Below are 19,448 nucleotides of genomic sequence, written 5' to 3' on the forward strand. Positions count from 1 at the left end.
TTGGGGCCCCGTCCCACCCCATCGTATGGCTCCTCTGTCCCCTTGATGAGTACAGGGAATTAGCTGAGGCTCCACAGATCTCTCAGGAGAGCACATTACTCTGACCCCAAACCCAAGCTTCCGGGCCCACTGCAGGTTCAGGTGCCAAAGGGGTCCCAGGCCCACAGCCCATCACGGTGCCAGCTCACCCTGCCCTGACTGGGAGGAGGGTTGGGGAGCACAGTGGGCCCCCACCCATCTCTCAGACAACATGTGAAGGACCCGTCACATAGCCCTCGCTGTGCACGTGAGGACCTGTGGGGACCCATGGGGTGGCCAACAAGGGTCACCCAGCAGTGCACCAAGCGAGTCTCAGCCCAGGGAGCCTGGCTGCTCGGGCCACTTCCCACCATTCACCACGCTGGGTCCCTAGCATGAGGACCGGGCTGGCGGGTGCTCAGAGGCCCCCATGTCCCTGCCCTTCGCACCTTGAGGTACTGGATGTCTTTGGAGCAGCTGAGCTCAGGCAGGCCCGCCGCCCGCATCAGTGCAAAGAGATGGAGGAAGAGGAGGCCGTGGCGCCGCAGGATGGTGTAGGCTCGCTCGCAGTAGCCCCGGAACCTGCGGGAGAGGAGGCCAGGCAGGCGAGGTGCTGGGTCGTCCGGCCCAAGGCTGCGGGCCAGTCCACATCTACCCGCAGAGTCCCTGAGCATCGCTCTGGCCCTGGTGACAGGGTCCAGGCTGCCTGCGTCCCCGCCTCCTACACCACCCAGGAACCTCCTCCGCCATTGCCCCAAGAGGGCCGGGAGCCTTCTGTCCCCTCCTTGGTGGCCCCAGGCAGCCTCACCTTTCAAATTTCTCGCTGTTGTTCGTCTTCCCCTGCTGAATCACGTGGACGAAGTCATAGGTGAGGATGAATGGGACCCGCTCACGGTTGATTCCAAACTTGGTCTTGAAATTTCCCAGGAAATGGCCGAAATCAATGTGGAACAGCTGAGGAGGGAAGGGTGGAGACGGGCAAGGTGTCAGTCCCTGGGGAGAGGGGAAAGTGCTGGGTTTAAGGAAGCTGTGTGCCGAGCTGGAGGACGGCAACCGCACGGCCCTACCTGCCCACTCTCGCGGATCATGATGTTGTCGCTGTGCCGATCGCCGATGCCCAGCACGTAGGTGGCCACGCAGTAGCCGGCACAGGACAGGGTGAACTCTTCGATGGCCCGCTCCAGAGCCTCCCTGGAGGTTGGAGGGGGGACTGAAAGCCACAGCCACACCGCTGTGCCGCTGAGCTGACTCAGTTTCCCTGCCCCAAGACGGGCCTGGACTGTGAGGGAGACCAGGCCCCACGGCGCTGAGAGGGTGAGGCCACGTGGAGAGGGGTGCTGGGACCTCCGGTACCCAGGCCCCGGCATGTGACAGGCCGTCTCAGACAGAGTTCCAGATGGCAGCAGGTGCAGAACCAATGCCAGCAAGACCAGCGGAAACGCGCAGCCAGCGATGGTGGCGGTGGTTTCACAAAGCTCCGAGCCTTGAGGAGCACGAATGGATCTGTGGGGACCGCGGCCTGCCCAATCCCACGAGACGCCCTGGGCTGACCACAGAGACTGTCCCTGGCTGTCCCCTCACAAGTGACTGGGCCCCTATCACACCTCTCAGGAAGGAGCCCTACCCAGGGTTCTTGGACTTGAGCCAGTTGAGCAGGGCGTCCTTGTTGAAGGCAGCCGTGGCCGCCATGTTGCTCTTGTTCAGCTGGATGTTGGCGATGGTGTCCGAGTGCAGCACCACCTCGATGAGGCCTGTTCGGTCCCCGGTGGGGAGGCAGCCGTAGGGTGTCATCCTGGGCCGAAGGGTGGGAAGATGCTGTGGTCAAGGGCTGTCCCTGGGGCTGCTGGACCCCCAGGAGCTGAGGAGGGAAGGGCACTGCGCGTGGAGGAGGCTCCTGGAGACATCAGCACCGGCTCCCCATGCAGGGCGCACCTGGGCCCAGCTCAGGTTTGCTTGGAAGAAACAAACCGGGAGGTGGGAAGGAGTTGTGTCTGCTTTCCCACATGGAGCAGCCAGGAAATGTGGGGATGAGACACGGCCCTCACTCCCCTCCCTGCCGCCCTGTGGCCTCCCGGATCCATTACAGCTGCTAGGGTAAGGACACGGCACAGGCGGCAGGTGGCAGGGATCCCACCTCAGGTCCAGGCCCTCCTGCTTCCACAGCACGTCCATGAGCTGGATCATCTGCAGGGTCAGCATGTCCTGGCGGAGGTCTGCAGCGGCCAGGAGGGAGGCTGTGGTTCCTGGTGGGTCCTGCCACGCCAGGACCCTAGGGTCCCACACCCCATCCCAGCGCTGCCCAGCCTGGCTCACCATCCCCATTCTTGAAGATGATGCCCACGCTGCCAGCAGTGCCCGCCTCCTCGCTGCTGTACATGATCCACAGTGGCTTCATCTTGGAGTCCATGAAGGTGCACTGCTCCACGCTGCGGCCAGAGAACGGGGTCAGCAGCGCCACCCTGGCAGCCGGGTCCCAGGGTGGGAGGGACAGTGCTCACCACACTTCCTCCAGCAGTGTGCTGGGGTCCAGCGGGGACTGCAGGTGGGACAGCGCCTCCAGATAGGTCTCCTGCCGCATGCACAGGTGCATGAGCTCCTTGGTCTGGGGCTTGGTGGTCTTCTGGGAGCTCACCTTCACAAAGTCATTCAGGGCCTTCAGCTTGCTCAGTGCTTCGCCCTGGCGGACGGAGGGAGCACAGTGGTGGGCAGGGCCCGGCCCTGCCGGAAGTAGCCTGGCAGAAGTGCCCAGCCTCACCTGCTTCATCAGCACCTTCATGTGGTGGGTGCTGCCCCTGCAGTAGGCCTCCATGATGAGGCCAAAGCGCAGGGCCACCGACGGCACGTGCATCTCGGAGCTGTGGGAGGGACACCAGGCTGAGCCACCAGGCCGGGCTGCAGAGTTCCTTCCCCAGCCCCAGAAGGGAGGACCTGGGGCGGCCGGGACATGGGGCCAGAGCCCCCCTTCCCTCATGGCCAGGGCAGGCCCAGCTACCGGAGATGCCAGAAGAGGAAGTGGCCGATCTTGCGGTTGGCCAGTGCCCGATCCAGCAAGAACTTGGTCAGCTCGCAGTCCAGGTAGGACTCATACTTGAGCACCTGGACCAGCTGCAGCAGGTACTGGAAGAGCTCATCATCCCTGCGGGAAGGGAAGCCAGCTAGGGCCCGGAGCGAGGCCCCTAGGCAGGGGGAAGTGGGCTCAGCCACGCTGGCACCCCCTGCAGACCCACAGGGGACTCACGTCAGTTTCCGCAGGGACTTGATGGCGAAGGAGCCCACATGGCAGTCGGGGAAGCTGAAATCCAGCAGCTCCAGGGCACTCAGGACAGGCAGCTCGGGCCAGGAGCACAGCAGGTACAGCATCTGGGGGTGCGTGGCGTTCAGGGGATAGCAGGTGGCACTGTCGCGTGCCCCAGCTGTCCTGGGTACCCCCTGCACCCACCTGGGCCACGTCCTCGTGTTTGTGCCACTTGGTGACCAGCAGCAGGCGGGACAGCGCGTCTGGAAAGTGCTCCTGGACCTCGTGCCGCATCTTCCACACCAGGTCCTTCTCGTGCTCGTACAGCTCACTTGAGCCCCGCCGCTCCAGGATCTCCCGCAGCTGCACCTGCTGAGGGGCGCAGGAGCATGAGGGCCGTGGCTAGACCCGGCCCCACGCCTCGCCCGGGCCCCGGCTCACCTCCTCCTCTGTGATGCGTCCATGCTGCTCCCCGTGTCTCCCCAGTTCCAGGATCTGCAAGGAGTTGCCTGTTCTTAGGGCCCTGGCCCCTTGGCCATGGTGCTGACCACTCTTGCTGTGGGGACCATGCTGGGCACTACAAGGCACTGAGCGGTGTCCCTGACCCCTGCCTGCTACAGGCCAGGAGCGTCCCTCCCACTTGCCATGACAACCAAAGGCATCACCAATTACCCGACGTCTCCACTCAGCTGGCAGAGACGCCCCAGAAGCAGGGCCAGCGAAGCCCTCGAGCCAGTGGCCCCACTGACCTTCTCCAGGGTGGGGTAGTACACGGGGTGCGGGGCCACCTCAGGCAGGCAGATGACCAGGGCAGCCGCACTCTCCGTGTTGGGGTTGCCATGCACGGTCCCCGCAGGGTTCAGCAGCTCGCCTTTCTCATCTGGATGTGGGGACACATGGGGCTGTATGGGAAGGGCCACTGATTGCCCTGCGCCCCCCAACATGGCTCCCTCCTGGGCCTGGCCCCACCTGGGACCGAGGGCCACATGTACAGGCGGCGCTCCCCGGTCTTGAGCTGGTCCCGGTAGTCGAACAGCATGATGTTGGCCCAGGCGATCGGGCAGTCCTGTGGGGACCTCAGTGGGTCAGGGCCACACACGGCGGGTGGGAAGAGCGGGAGGCCAGGCCAAGGAGGGCTTCCCAGCACCCTACCCACCGCCTTCTTGGACTTCTTCTTGGTGGAGCGCGCCTTCTTGGCTTTCTCCACCACGGCGTAGAGCGCGAAACAGAGCCGGGCCATGCGCGGCAGGTCGCAGATGCTGATGTCGAACTCCAGCCGCTGCTTCCACAGGGGCTCGGAGCACACGCTGACCTCCAGGCTGGACACCGTCTTGCACAGCATCTCGTGGCCGTGGAAGAGCCCGGCCTGCACCACCAGCTGGCAAAGGAGGTGCCACGCACAGGTGAGGGGAGCTGCGGCCGCCCCACCTCCAGTCACCTCCCAACATCCCGTTCCCACACAGGCCAGAGCCACTTGCTGCGTGCAGCAGGGTGCAGCGGCCTGAGTGGACGCACAGCCGCGGGGCAGGGTCAGCATGTGGGCTGCGCACGGGCAACAGTCCCCATCAGGGCCTGGCGATTCCAGGGGCCCTTCTGGCTATAGCATCCTGGGGCTCCCTTCAGTCTTAGAGCTCCGTGTGGGTGGAGAAGGGAAGGGTTTTCACTCTGCCTTGATCAGTCTCTTGGCAGCCCCCACCTCCACCTCACAAGTCTCTCCTGAAAGCCTCTTTTCTTTGTCCTCCATGATTCCCACCAGGGGACTCAGCCCCTTTCAGCTTGCAAAATCACCCCAACAAAAAGGGACCCAGGGCCACGTGTGGTCGCGTACGCCTGTCATCTCAACAGTCTTACTCCTTAGCAAGACCCTGTCTCAAAATAAAAGGAAAAAAGTACGCTTGTAATCCCAACACTCAGGAAGCTGAGGCATGAGGGTTGCTGTGAGTTTGAGGCCAGCCTGGGCTACAAAGTGAGATTGTTTCAAAACACCAGAGATAAAACAAAAAAGTGGGAGGATGTTGCTCAGGGCCAAAGCACTGGGTTCAATTCTCAGTGTCCCCCCAAAAAGGTGGGGGACGCAGACAAGAGATGCAGGCTTGTTTCTAGGTGTCACATCCACAGTAAAGACTCCAGGTGACAGGTGGCTCTGAGGGTCGAGAGCAACAGTGTAGCATGAGCTCCTACTGTGTACCCTTGAAAGCCAGGGGACAAGTGCAAAGCCCTCCCAGCGCCTCTGGGAGCCCCAGCCCAGCTCGGACCTCTGCCCAGACCTCTAATTCCTCATCCCTGGTTGGGCCTGACCCCAACCCCCTCCGAAGGCAGATACCCAGAAGAGGCTGGGCCCAACTTCCACGAATCAGCCTCCCTGGCCGGCTGGCCTCTCCCTCCCCTCTTCCTGTTTTGCAGCGCTCAGAGCCACGCCAGCAAGGATGCTGGGTAATGTGTGGTCAGGTGGCTGTCGTGTGACACCCTCCCACTCTCCTTCCTCTGCTGCCCTCCAGGCCGCAGCCACCTTGTTTGTGCCAAAAAACACGGCTCCTTCCCTCTCCTACCCCGGCCCCTACCTTCATGCGCTCATCCGCATTCACCTTGCTGCCCTGGATGAGCTCGATGCAGAACGGCTGCTCCAGCGACCACAGGGACACGGAGGAAGGCTGGGGGCCAGTGCAGCCACAGCTCACATCCCTGGAGGAGGCCCTGACCACTCGCGTGGGTGGGGGTCGCAGGGTTGTGGCGAGGCTCGGACCTGTCCCTGGCGCCAGCCTTTCCCAGGAAACCTGCCCCGCAGGCGGCCCGGGCCCCTTGGCACCTCCACAGAGCAGCACAGACCCGGGGGCCTCCCGGCAGCCCAGGGGGACCCCCATGCCCATGTCGGTCACCCCAGCCTCCCCAGCTCTGATGAAGCCCCAACTGTCAAGGGCCCCTGGACCCATGGCCGGTCCAACAGGCAGGTCCTGGGGGGCAGGACCGAGGGGAGGGGAACATGTCACTCACCTTCTTGGTAGGAATGGGAGGCGGCTTGGGGCGTGGCTTCTGGACTTGGGACGTGGGGTTGCCCTGCTCCTCCCGCATGGCCAGGATGGAGGAGGAGTGCAGCATGGTGAGGTGGGGTGTCAGTCCGTTGTGCAGGCAGCTACAGATGTACTGAGGCGGTGGGGTGCAGGGTGAGCTGCCCGTAGGCAGCCCCCACACCCCAGGGCCTGGCGGATCCTGCTCTGCCCACCCTGTGCTCTGGCCTCACCTGGAACTGGCACAGCGGGTAACTGCCGTACAGGTACTCGTGCCTCCCGTTCACCTGCAGTGCATAGTCCTCCGGCTGCTCCACCAGTGGCTGCCGGAAGACCGTGGCCTTCTTGCGCAGGGCACAGGCCATCAGCGCCAGCGGCGTGTCCTTGGTGGACACCTGGAAGGTGAAGCTCTCCTGGGGAGTAGGGGAGGCTTAGCCCTTGGGCTTCTAGGCACCAGGGCGGGTGGTAGGGCTGTGATCGGGGAGCCCCAGGAAGGCAGGGTCTGTCTAGGGGCCGAAGCACAGTTCAATGAACAGGTGGTCCAGTGGCAGTGCCATCTGGTCACCTCCTGGTGGGACCCTAGGCCAAGCCCCTCTCAGGCATGGACACCGACCCTTAGGCCGTGGAGAGGAGGGTGGATTCGCGGGGCCTGGGGACGACTGGGGAGGTTAACAGGGGGCGCCTCGGTGAGCTGTGCAGCCGGGATGCGGCAGCCGCGCCAGGGTCCGGGGAAGCAGGTCGCACGGGCTCACCTCGCTGCCCTCGAACTTGACGTTGACCAGCAGGGCCCGGTTGGGGACTCTCAGAGTGCCGGGTCCCCAGCTCCTGGCCGAGGGCTCGAGCTGCAGAGGGAAGCTGTACTGCAGCCAGTCCTCCCAGCCCAGCTGCTGGCGCCGCGCGGCTGCCTCCTCGCAGAACTGGCGCATCTTGGCTCGGAAGTCGTTCACTTCCGGGTCCCCCAGGGAGTCGAACTCGTGCAGACCTGGGGGGCAGCGGGGGATCAGCACGGGGGCAGGGCCGGTCCCGGACCAGACCCGGCCGCCACACGGCTACCTTTGCCAATGAGGAGGCTGATCTGCGAGTTGATGAGCTTCTTGACGCGGTCCCCCTCCCGGGCCACCACGCGCAGCACTGGCAGGAAGGGCCGGACGTCGCACAGCCGCCGCTGCTCGTCCTCCAGCTCCTGCTGCTCGGCCGTTTGGTTGACGCAGGTGAACACGTAGGCCTCAGGGCCACTGAGCATGTGGAAGAGCGGCTCATACTGCGCCCGGTGCCACAGCACCTGCGGGGGCCGCACTGTTAGGCTCTCGGCTGGGGTCCCGGCGTGCACCGTCCAGGCCATGGGAGACCCCACGGCCAGGCCCCTTCAGACCCTGGACTGACCACACAAGCCCTGCCCTCTGTGAAGGTCCTGGGGTGTGTGGAGACCTGGGGCCGCAGCCCAGTGTCTCCCTGGAGGTTACACAGACCTCCTCAGGCCACCCTGGGCAGGATCTGCAGTCACCCCCAGCAATCAGGGTTCATCACCTTGATTTTTAAAAGCTGGAAATCAACTGAGTTAGCAAGCCAGTGGGGTGAGGTGGCACAAGCCTATAATCCCAAATACTTGGGAGGCTGAGGCAAGAGGATTGCCTTGAGTTTGATGCCACCTGGGCTACACAGAGTGATCCTGTCTCAAAAAACATAAATAAATAAAAATAAAAAGAAGAAAAGTTTAATGTGTCAATGGGGCATAGAAAAGTCTCCGTGGACAGTGTTGGGCATGGCCACCAGTGTAGCCTCCAGGTGATGTCCCCAGAGCCTCTGGCTACAGGACCAAGGGAACAGTTGGCTTTAGAGTAAGGTGCTCCACGCCGGAAAGGAGGGCAGAGCCCGGAGCTGCTCCAGGGACAGCTGATTATGGTCTGTCCGTGTGACACTGATGTAGGGCCACAACATGGCCCAGGGGAACAGGGACTTCGTCAGGAGGAAGACACCTCAGATTCATCCCAGAGACACAACGCTAAGAAACATTCATTGCTCCAGAGCAGGACTGGGGAAACTACAGTTTTTGTTGTTGTTTTGTTTTTGAGGTGACTGAGGATGGAACCCAGGGCGTTTGTACTGAGCAACAACCCAGCCCGTTTTTAATTTTTAAAATTTGGAGACAGGCTCCAGCTAAGTTGCTAAATTGCCCAGGCTGGGCTCAAATGTCAATCCTCTGGAAATAGAAAGGATCAACTTCATACTAATATTTATATAAAGTTGGTAACAGGAACAAGACGCTAAGATGTTCACTTGAAAGTAAAGATGACAGTCCTTCATCAGAATCTTCACACAAAGGAACACCGTAGATAGAAGAGAAAGCAGGAAAAGAGTCAAAGTTGACTGTGGCTGTCTCTTATGGCTGGATCAGGGCTAGGTTTTCCCTTCTTTTTCTTATTGTTCTAATTTTAATGTGTCTATATTATTTTGTATTAAGAAAAATAGAAACAAACTTTTTTTTTTTGGAGACAGTGCCTTGCTCTGTAGTTTAGTTCAGGCTACCCTTGAGCTCACTGCATAGCCCAGGCTGGCCTGGATTTTGCCTCCTGCCTCCTGAGTGCTGGGTTCAGAGGCCTGTGCCACCACACTTGGCTAGAAACATTATTATTGTTGGCAGAGGTGCAGAGATTGCACCCAGGGCCTGTGCACTAAGCTATATTTTCAGCTCCTTTTTTTAATTTTGAGAGAGGCTCTCACTAAGTCAAACAGCCTGGACTCAAACTGAGCCTTCTGCCTCAGCCTCTGGAGTGTTGGTATAATAACAGGACTACACTACGCTGTGCCTGGCTAAGAAACTTAATTTTTTGTTTTGTTTTTTTAGAGACAGGGTCTCACTATGTAGTTGAGACTGACCTGGAACTCACTATGGTCTCAAATTCACAGGGATCCTCCTGCCTCAGCCTCCCTAGTGCTGGGATGACAGGAATGCACCACCACGCCCAGCTGTAAGAATTTAATTTTTAAAGAAATCTCCCAGGAAGGGGAACCAAAAAAACCTTCAAGGATGGTACTTTACTTTTATCACTCCTTTTTCTGCTCCCAGTGACAGCTTTTGCAACTGTGAGCTAAGGCCTTCCCCTGTGGCAGCCTAAGGCAGGCCCGGGAGACCCTACACTGTAAGTGCCACAGGCCCTTTGAAAGTCACAACCACCACCAGATGTCCGGTGCCGAACACCAACACCCAGACATTCATGCTTTGACTCAGCAATCCACCCTGCAAGTTATACAGTAAGACCAGAAACTCTTTTCTGGAATGAGGGTCACGATAACAGTGACATCTGTGAACATGAAGGTCCGTGAGTCCGAGGGGCAGCCCTCCTGGCCAGTTACTGGTAATCTACTCATCTTGTAATCTGACATGGGGAGACCTGTTACAGGGGGAAGCTGGATTCGGAATGATAAGCGGAAGTGACCACAAGTTTTCAACCATTCTTGAAAATGCTGTCTTTTAAAATGTCATTGGAGGATCCGGAGTCCGGGAAATGATAGGCCCGTCCGTCCGTCCATCTGTCCTTTAACAGCTAGGTCAGGGACTGCATTTGGGACAGTGCTGTACCTGCTTGATGGTGCTGAGGTTGGCATTGAGGGACACGGGGAAGTTGAGGTAGACCCCCGTGGGCAGCAGGAAGTCCACCACCACGTTCTGATTCTCCTCCTCGGTCCAGAACTCCATTGGGCAGTCGACCCCGGGGGGCATGGTGCCGTCCTGTGGGCGCGAGGGGGCAGGGTGAGGGCCATGCCCTCCGATCCTGCCCCAATGCTCTGCAGGCGGGACAGCGGCAGCTGGGGACCGAGTCCCAGCCCGTAGGGCACAGAGCCCACCCCCAAGGCCTCGCCCACCCCCAGGCCACCATTGGGCCACCTCTCATCAGAGTTGCCCCCCACACAGCTGGGCAAACACAGCCACACCAGCCAGGCAACGAGAGGACCCAGCACATCTGGCACAAGAGGGGCATGGAAGGGAGAAAGCACGTGGCTGAGCAAACACTTTAGACCTCAGAGAGACTAAAGCCTGCACCTCCTCCTCCTCGTTTTCATCATCATCTTCAACTGCAGAACTTGGGATTTAACCCAGGACCTTCACACTGGGCTATATAACCAGCCCTTTTTATTTATTTTTTAAATTTTGAGACAGGGTCACACTAAATAGCTCAACTGCTCAGACTGGCCTTAAACTTGCCATCCTCCTGCCTCAGCCTCCCAGAGGCTTGCACCACCTTACCTGGTTTATCCTCTGAAACTTTCTAACCGGAAACCAAAAGGCTTCAAACTCAGCTCTGGCCATTTACCAACTGGTTGAAATGTCTCAATCATACTGAACTCCAAGTCGCCCTCCCCTGCCCCTAGTAAATAGTAAAACATTATAGACACAGTTGAAGATCCCAGTGCACCCCACACAGCCAGATCACCTCTGTCCCTTCAGGCTCCCTTTCTCCAGGTCACCACCACCTGGAATCTGCTTGTTTACAGTTTCCATGCATATTTTTATACTTTCAGCACACAAACAGGTAGCCACCAGGAATTCTGATGTTCTGGTTTAAAATTAACCTTATAGAATAGCAGCAGCCACTCTGGCCCCATAGTGCGATGCCCTGGGGGTGACTGCAGCATCAGTTCACCATCCTAACTCTGGACCTGTGTTTCACTGGGTCAAGAAAGCACCATTCTCTACCCCAACTCTTGCCGATGAAGGTTTGTTTCTACTTTTCCTGGTGCATGGCAATGCTACAGTGTATACTCCTGTGGCCAAGTTTTGGTGTAAAAACCAAGGTAAAAAAAGCCTCATCCTAGCCCATTTCTTAATCTCAAGGTTACCAGCAGCCACATTCAAAACAGGGAGCCAGGAGTTTTGCTCAGTGGCACTGCGCCTGCCTCGAAAGTGCAAGGTCCTGAGTTTGATCTTCAGTACCGGGGGAAAAAAAGGTTGTATTTATCCCAAAAGATAACCATCTCAACACATCATCAGTATAGAAAAAGTACTCCCTCTCCCCCAAGATAGGGTGTCTCACTCTGTAGTTCAGGTTGGCCCTAAATTCACTATGTAGCCCAGGCTGGCCTTGAACTCACAAGGATCCTCCTGCCTCAGCCTCCCAAGTGCTGGGATTATAGGCAGGTGCCACCACAGCTGGCTCTGAAATGGTGTTATGTTATTTTAATATGCATTTCTCTGATGATCCCACAAAATGTTTATCTTTCGCAGAGAGCCCGCTGGTAACGTTGGCCCTTGTCCCAGTGGGTTACTATTTTTACATGAGTTCACAGAAACATGTCCCCGCCATGTGTCCCCTTGTGGGTCAAATGAGCTGGAAATATCTAGGCTGTCATCTTTTTGCTTTGTTTGTGGTGTCTTTTTGACAAGTAGAAGTTTTTAACCGTGGTGTCTAATTTATCAACCTTTGCCTTTCTGTTTTATGATTTTTATTGTTTAAAAAGCACTTAGGGGCTGGGGGAAGAACTCAGAGGTAGAGTTTGGCACCCATGAGGTCTGATTTAGTCCCTAGCACTGCAGAAAAGACTCCTGAAAACAAGTTGGTTACGTTCCCTCCCACCGTAAGGCCCACTGTCCCCCATGACTGAACACTGCCCAGGGCACTTCTGTACCGGGCGAACGTTCTCTGGCTGGCGGTGCCAGTGGTGCCTCTGCCTTGTCCTCGGTGGTCACAGATGTGGCTCAAAGCCTGGAGACCACACGTTTCCTGGGCTGTTTGGTGGCTGCTTCCCGATTGTGAAGCCACAACTTCCTTGGGGTTCTTTCTGAGAACGGCCAGGCCAAAGAGCCTTCCTTCTGATTGGAAACTTGGGGTGCAGTGCTGGGCCTGTGCCCGCTCAGCTTGGGAAGTCACTTGGCCCGCTCAGTGCCCTGGAAAAGAAGCCTTCAGCTGTGCAGCCTGCTGGGGGTCACGGAGAGACGCCGCCTTAGGCAAACCTCGTTCTTAACACTCCCGGCAGCACACATGCACTGGACATTGCCCGGCCACTTCCGGGACGGACAGGACAGCAGGAAGCAGCGGTCCCTTCCCACCTCTGGGCCCCGAGCTCTCCTGGGGGCAAAGTCAGAGCCGTCACTGTCCAAGGTGACCCGGCCCAGCCTCTGGAGAGCCGTTCGGTAGCATCTCCCGCGGGGTCACAGCAGGCGTGTCACAAGCCATGTGTGCTCTGTTCACACACACCGGCCCCTCCGCTGGGCAGGCTCTGCGTGGCACAGATCGCGAGAAGCACAAGGCAAGCTGAGTCCTGCCTGTCCACGTGACAAACACCCTCGCTGGGGAACCTGGGCCAGTTACGTTGCCCCTTCAGGTCTCTCTGAAGTGGCCGTGAGGTCCTCAGAGCGGCATGGAAAAGGTCCCCGGGAGCCATCGCCCCACATCTGTTAGAGAGACAGACAGACATGTTCCGGAGCCACACAGCCGTCCAACATCCGGTCAGAGCTGAGCGGCATAACCCAGCTCACCCGAGAGAAGGTGCCTCAGTCACAGAAACTTCTAGAAGGTGGTCTCACACACGATCCAAATCCCTAGCAGGGGCCCAGGCTTGGAGGGTGTAAACCAGGAGCCACCTCAACGAGGGCATGCTGCAAAGCTGCTTGGAGGATAGGCAGATGAGGACCCCAGGGGGTGACCTGACACATTACACAGAACCAAGCAAAATCTGCCGTGGGCCTCATGACCAGGCCTCATTTTCAGCCCCAAAGTCCTTTTTAGTCGGGTGTGGTGGCACACACTTGTAATCCTATGCAGCACCCTGGGAGGCCGAGGCAGGACGATCTCACACTCAAGCCCATCCTGGGCAATTTAGTGACTCACCAAGACACTGTCTCAAAATAAAAAATACAAAAATGGCTGGGGATGCAGCTCAGTGTGAGGGCCCTGGATTCCATTCCCAGTACCATTAAAAAACAAACAAACAAAAACACATCTGTCTAATCAAGTGCCATTTCCCGTGGAGGAAGAAACAGGTTCATTTGCCAACTCCAGGTCCAAAGGCCCTTTCCCTGCAGAGCCGCCTGCTGGCAGAGCTCCCACCCACAAGCAGCCTTCCAGAATCAGCCATCCTGTGCTGGGCCACGAAAACCCAAAGATGCTTGAAAATCCTGGTGTGGGAAGACCAGGGACAGACATCCGGGTGATGACAGGCAGTGGGGTACTAAGGGAGGAGAGGTCTGTGGAGGTTCCAGTCCAGAATCAGCTGGCTCCAGGGCTGGGCGACAAGGGAGAGGCCTGGAGGAGTAGAGGAGCAGAAACATGGCCGGAGGAAGCAAAGAGCAGAGGGGGCAAGGGGGATGAGTCCTTCCAGGCCACACCCCCAGTAACCAGCTCTCCCCACCTCCTCACAGCAAGTCAGCTCCAAGCTTCCATAATCCCATCACCTGAGGCTCTGCGCAATGTCCAGATACACAGCACAGATCCTGCCCCTGACCCCTAAAAGAGTCATGCACATTCCATTATGCAAATGCATTTAGTCCATCTCTAAGAGTTGCCAAAGTCCTAACAGTTCCAGCATTGCTGAGAAGTTCAAGTCCAAAGACTCCTCTGAGACTCAAGGCAAACTCCACCTTGAGCCCTGTAATAGTGAGAAGAAAGTTAAACACCACAAACATACAACAGCACAGGGTAAACATGCCCATTCCAAAAGAGAGAAATGGGCAACAGAAACCAAACTACAGCCAAAAATGGACGTGTATTTGTGATCTTCCTGCCTCTGCCTCAGCCTCCCAGACTGTAGGACTAGGACCATGCCCAGCAATAGTATAAACTTGATTTTCAACTCTGAACTTCTTATCTTAAAAAAATGGAGCTGGGTGTGGTGGCACACACTTGTAATCCCAGCACTTGGGAGGCTGAGGCAGGAGGATCACTGTGAGTTTGAGACCAGCCTGGGCTACACAGTGAGCTTCAGGTCAGTCTCAACTACATAGTGAAACCTTATCTCAAAAAAACAAACACACAAAAAGACAAAACAAAACAAAATGAGCTTGTTTGGTCAGGGATTTAGCTCGGTACCAGTGCCTGCCTGGCAAGTGCAAGGTCCTGAGTTTGATCCCATATATATATATATATATATATAGAGAGAGAGAGAGAGAGAGAGAGAGAGAGAGAGAGAGAGAGAGAGAGAGAGAGAGAGAGAGAGAGAGAGAGAGAGAGCTTGTGCTGTTCTGTACATATAGCACACATAGCCAGGGATTTGGCTCAGTGGTTCCTCCGCCCGCCTCCCAAGCACAAGGTCATGAGTTTGCTCCTCAGTTCCAAAAAAGAAAAAAAAAAAAGAAAGAAAGAAAAAGTAGATTTACATATAGCATGTGCAATCCTCTTCTCATTTTCTGAATATGTGATAATTTATAAGTTATGTGATAATTTTGTTAAAGTCATCTTCAGTGCTTATGTTGTAACTATATATATTTTCAAAGCCAAGCCATAGTGTACAATGATTTCATTCTTTCATTCTGCTTTTTGCTCCTTCTATAGCTTACACTCACCTAGTTTTTAGTTTTGTTTCTATGTACAAATCACTGACTCTATATCAAGATGGAAAGGTGCACATCTCCAACAGTGAGTGTCACAATGCTGTATCTTAAATGTACCAATAAAATTAATTTTTAAAAATCAGCTGGGCGTGGTGGCCCACGCCTGTCATCCCAGCACTTGGGAGGCTGAGGCAGGAGGATCGCTGTGAGTTTAAGACCAGCCTGGGCTACAAAATGAGTTTCAGGTCAGTCTCAACTAGTGAGACCTTGTCTCAAAAAAAAAAAAAAAAAAAAAAAAAAGTATAATTTAAAAAAATCACTAACTCTCCCCAAACTCTTCAACAGGAGTATAAAACTCTTCACAATACAGAAAATGCGCCAGCTAATTCATAAACTGCACTGTTTTCTTAGGTGGTTTTCTTGGGGTTCTCAGCCATTTTGCTGCAAATGGGGCCAACTCCTGCTGGAGGGTGTGGCTCAGTGATAGGGTGTGTGCTTAGCACACAGAGCCCCTGGGTCTGATGCCCAGTATCAAAATAAACAAACAAAAAACAGACTCACTAATTAAGCAGGGAAGGAACTCACAGATTGACATATCTGCTGTATCCTAAGAAGTTTCATAGTTTAGAGTTTGAGGATGAAACAGTGACTTGTACGTTGAAAAAGTTGCTATTTTCATTCCCAGCACCACAAAAACAAACAAAACACACAGAGCAAATAAAACATGAGGCAATCCTCAACTCCAAGAAACACAAAAGTCTAACAACACAAGAAATACAGTCACCGTACACTACAGGGACACCACAGAGCAGAATCCGATAATATTGCTACTAAGCCCTGACTCCTTCATGCTCAGAACTCAACACCAGCTCACGTGGTTGCTTCCACCAAGCCAAGGCTACAGCATTCTGTTTCCTCTACCCGCTGTCCAGATACAACACCGTTACCTCTCATCAACAGAGCCCAGGCCACAGGTCCTGGCCACAGGCGGCTCACAAGTGTGTCCTTTTCAGTTCCCTCAGTGGGGTTGGTGTTGGCCCACGGCTTATGCCCATCAATATTACAGAATCTTGGGCCTCGCCATGGGGATGCTGAGGGCTGGGACCTCACGAGAGTCCTCTGGCCCTGGGTGTGCTGTCCCGGGGAGGGAATGCTGTGACCTGGAATCAGTCCTGGGGGGTGTGAGCTGTTATAAAAGCCCAGTCCCTCCTCCTTGCTTTGGTTTCCAGTTTTGTGATATGATCTCTCTCACTTTCTTCCACAAACCTTTTCTTCATCAACAACCTACCTCAGGCATTTAGTTACAGTAGTGAAAAACAGACAAATACAATATTGTTGTTTTTATTTCCTGCTCAATCCCAAGACTCTTCTTTCCTGGTTATCCCAGGATAACAGGGACTAAATCCTCCAGCAGCTACCGAAAAGGGGCAGGAAGGGAGGTGAAGTTTTGGAAAAGTCATGTCTAAATAATATCTCTAATATACTGTTTTACTTAAATAACAATTACACAATTCTGGGTTGGGAATTAATTTCCTGTGGAAATTTGGAAACATCCATCCACTGTCTTGTAGCTTCTCATATTGCTTTTGAGAAACTCAATGCCACTGTGCTCTCTGATCTTCTGCATGTGGACTTTCCATGTTCCTCAATCTGGTTTTGAATCCCTGGGTTCCAGGGATCTTCCTGCCTCAGCTTTCCAAGTAGCTGGGACTATAAGCCAGTGCCTCCATGCCAGGATGATAGCTGGAATTCATGATGAGTCCTGAAGTGTGGTCCTTTGCTCACTGTGCTGGGTCTTCCTGATAAACTCCTCCTTTAATACAGAAACATCTTTGGTTCTTGAAGCTTCTTCTGAATAATTTCTCTCCTTCATTTCTTTTCTTTCTTTTTCCTTGAGTTGCTGAGGTACATGCTGGTCCTCCTACACCAATTTGCTCATCCTCTTATCTTTTCTGTTCTATTTTCCATCTCTCAAAAGTCCTTCTATTCTCCTTGCCAGCTCTTCCACTTGTATTAAAATGTTTACTTTTGTTATCACAGTTGTAATATCCAAAAGCTTTTTTTTCAGTACCTAGGATTGAACTCAGAACTTTGTGCTTACAAGCCAGGTGCAGTGCCACGGGGCTAAATCCAAGCCCCACCACCCCCTTTTTGTGAGACAGAGTCTTGCTTAATTGCCTGGGTGGAATTCAACTTGTGATCCTCCTGCCTCAGCCTACCAAATATTAGAATTATGGGCTTGCCCCACCATGCTTGGCTCCCTCTCTTTAAAAAAAAAAAACTGCTGGGTTCCTTCATTCTGTCTGTCTGTTTGGGTCACTGTCTTGCATCCTAGGTCTCTGTCTTGGCCCACAAGGGATGATCCTTGCCTCTCTGGCCAAGTTTAAGAGTGGGGCAGTGAACCTGTCACTGCAGAGCAAATATGACAGGCAAGTGGTCTCACTGTGAAGCAACAGAGAGAGAAGTCAGCTGTCCCATGGGTCCCCTCCATGCTGCTACTGAGGATCCTTTTTCCTTTTCCCATAGTGTCAGTCTCCTCAGAGAGGTCTCCAAGGCCCTGCCTGGTGTCTGGGCATCATCCTGGCTGCCATGCTGTCTGGTCAGTGTGTGAGCTTTCAGATGAACCCTCCTTTTCTCCACAGAGCGCTACCCTCTGTCTTTGTCACAGCCCTCATGGCCTCCCTGACCCAGGCCGGGGATGGGCCCAGGCCAGCTCAACGGGACACTGCCTACAGGAAGCCCACTGTCTCCTGCTGGTGGATCAGGGAGCTGTGTTGTGGGCTGAGGGTGACCTTTAACATACACCTTCACCAGGGCGTCCTGCTTCCAGCCCCCCTGTACCCCACCTTTGGAACAAGTCACAGGTGCACCCCTCAGCCCACAGCCCTCCTCCCTAGGGCAGCAGCAGCTGCATCCTCTTGGGAGCCTGGCTGAGGTCTAATTTGGTTTCCTTTACTTGCTCCTAGCACAAGTTTGGATCACTCTTCCTTGGGGTATGACAGTCCCCTCTGGTTGGAAAGACCAGGAGGTGGGCTTTTTCCAAACGCTTAATGTAGTTGCAAAACAATGTTCCTTCTATCTCCCCGCAGTGTTGCTCCCACCCCCAACCTACCTGTCTAGGACTGGCTGAGAAAGACCTCCAGTAACAGCTCCTCAGAATGGCAGATCAAAGGCGCATTGGCATCAGTGAGTGTCATCCCACGTGCCTGTTTCTGAGCTCCTTAGATGTTGGAAGGAAGGAAGGAAGAAAGGAAAAGGGAAGGGAAGGGAGGAGAGGGGAGGGGGAGGAAGGAAGGGAGAGAAAGAAAGAAAGATGTGTTAAAACCAGAGACTCTGAGAGACCTTCTGCCCACTCTAGGACTGGTTTTTAGCCCAAAAGCACCAGCTTTGCCGGGTTTCCCTTCTGGTAAGCCAATCCCATTCTGCTCCATCAGCCCTTCTCACCCCCTGCCTCGATGCCACCCCAGCCTGCCTGGATGGCACCAAAGCAAACCCCAGGAGTCTCCGGAGCCTGAGCAGGGATGCACACACACAGAGGACTCGCGCTGCTTCTCAGAGCTATTTCTGTTTTGTTTGGGAAAGCAAAGCGGCCAATTTCAGCCATGGCTGCAGAAAGTAGGTTCCTGAACCTGAGAGCTCTGTCCCCCTGTGATCTGTCTTCAAAGCCAGGTCTAAAGGCACATTCAGCCCTATTGGGCTGGAGATGGGAAGTGCCAGGGGAGGGGCTACTGCTCCAGTCACCACCGGGGGAAGCTGGGAGATAATCTGACCCCAGAGTGGGAAGAAACGACTGGAGAGCTGCGGCCAGCAGGGCGAATCCCAGGAGGAAGAGTCACCCCTTCTCCCAGCCCGGGTCACGGTGGACTTCAGCCTGGAGCCCACCGGAAGAGGTGGGTGTGGCGGGGACGATTTTGCAGGGGTCACCCTGGGGTCCCGCTGCCGAGCCCAGGAGGGAGGTGGTGCCTCGGCACCGCCAGGGCTTTCCAAGGTGCTGCAGGCAGAGGCACAGCCGGCGCCCAGGGCCAAGGAGGACACAACTTCTGTTCTCCGAGCAGGCACCGGGAGGAGGGCCAGGGCTTTCCAATGTGCTGCAGGCAGAGGCACAGCCGGCGCCCAGGGCCAAGGAGGACACAACTTCTGTTCTCCGAGCAGGCACCGGGAGGAGGGCCAGGGCTTTCCAATGTGCTGCAGGCAGAGGCACAGCCGGCGCCCAGGGCCAAGGAGGACACAACTTCTGTTCTCCGAGCAGCAGGAAGGGACGGCGCAGCACTGGAGACAGCAAGACAACAGCCAAAGACAAAGCAGAAGCCCGGAGGAGACCGAGAGAGGAGGCAAGGGAAGAATCCGTCCTCGGGATTCAGGTCAGGAAATCGGGAGGCAGGGCCGAATCCACAAGAGGCCTCCGGGCCCTGCTGGTCCTCCCCCAGTCCCTTTAGGTTCAAGGACAGAGCTCCGGAGGCCACCGCCGCGGAGGACAGAGCGACAGGGCTCGCGATGCTCGTCCGGAACCCGGGCAGGGGAGGGGAGGGCTGCACCAAACTGCTGGGTGCCGAGAATGAACAGCACGTCCCAGACTGGGCCCTGCTCACCCCACCACGGGCGGTGGCAGAGACTTCGGGATCGACTCCGAGGCACAAAAGGGCGCAGGCCGCTCTGGAGAGCATCGCAGCCCGGCCCGGGACCAGCGCAACGCGACCCCCCTGCC

The 19,448-nt window shown here is 56.0% G+C and overlaps 2 protein-coding genes across 5 annotated transcripts in view; one reads left to right on the top strand and one right to left on the bottom strand.

The window, feature by feature from the left end:
• The window catches only part of Pik3cd (phosphatidylinositol-4,5-bisphosphate 3-kinase catalytic subunit delta), a 29,665-nt gene that overhangs the window by 1,660 nt on the left and 8,557 nt on the right, over window positions 1-19,448 (bottom strand). The window contains exons 3-24 of one of the 4 annotated variants that reach the window (XM_010628065.2): window positions 17,856-17,963; window positions 9,839-9,988; window positions 7,312-7,540; window positions 7,011-7,240; window positions 6,492-6,671; window positions 6,245-6,394; window positions 5,839-5,904; window positions 4,410-4,631; window positions 4,223-4,319; window positions 4,003-4,133; window positions 3,695-3,748; window positions 3,458-3,625; window positions 3,257-3,378; window positions 3,011-3,154; window positions 2,774-2,873; window positions 2,517-2,695; window positions 2,332-2,444; window positions 2,153-2,231; window positions 1,643-1,810; window positions 1,086-1,209; window positions 827-972; window positions 468-600 (exon numbers count right to left, since the gene is read on the bottom strand). In XM_010628065.2, coding sequence (XP_010626367.1) covers window positions 468-600; window positions 827-972; window positions 1,086-1,209; window positions 1,643-1,810; window positions 2,153-2,231; window positions 2,332-2,444; window positions 2,517-2,695; window positions 2,774-2,873; window positions 3,011-3,154; window positions 3,257-3,378; window positions 3,458-3,625; window positions 3,695-3,748; window positions 4,003-4,133; window positions 4,223-4,319; window positions 4,410-4,631; window positions 5,839-5,904; window positions 6,245-6,394; window positions 6,492-6,671; window positions 7,011-7,240; window positions 7,312-7,540; window positions 9,839-9,979 — 2,976 coding nt within the window. In that variant the 5' untranslated portion in view covers window positions 9,980-9,988; window positions 17,856-17,963. The other 3 variants (XM_010628064.2, XM_010628063.3, XM_033767528.1) reach the window with 3 other exon arrangements.
• Window positions 18,427-19,448, top strand: part of LOC104864911 — a 2,054-nt gene continuing 1,032 nt past the window's right edge. Inside the window, exons 1-2 of the mRNA XM_010628189.1 lie at window positions 18,427-18,633; window positions 18,799-19,445. Coding sequence (XP_010626491.1) covers window positions 18,827-19,445 — 619 coding nt within the window. The 5' untranslated portion in view covers window positions 18,427-18,633; window positions 18,799-18,826. The remainder of the gene's footprint in view (window positions 18,634-18,798; window positions 19,446-19,448) is intronic.

This window comes from Fukomys damarensis, unplaced genomic scaffold (assembly GCF_012274545.1).
Source record: "Fukomys damarensis isolate Sample0158 unplaced genomic scaffold, DMR_v1.0_HiC HiC_scaffold_23, whole genome shotgun sequence".
NCBI lineage: Eukaryota > Metazoa > Chordata > Mammalia > Rodentia > Bathyergidae > Fukomys > Fukomys damarensis.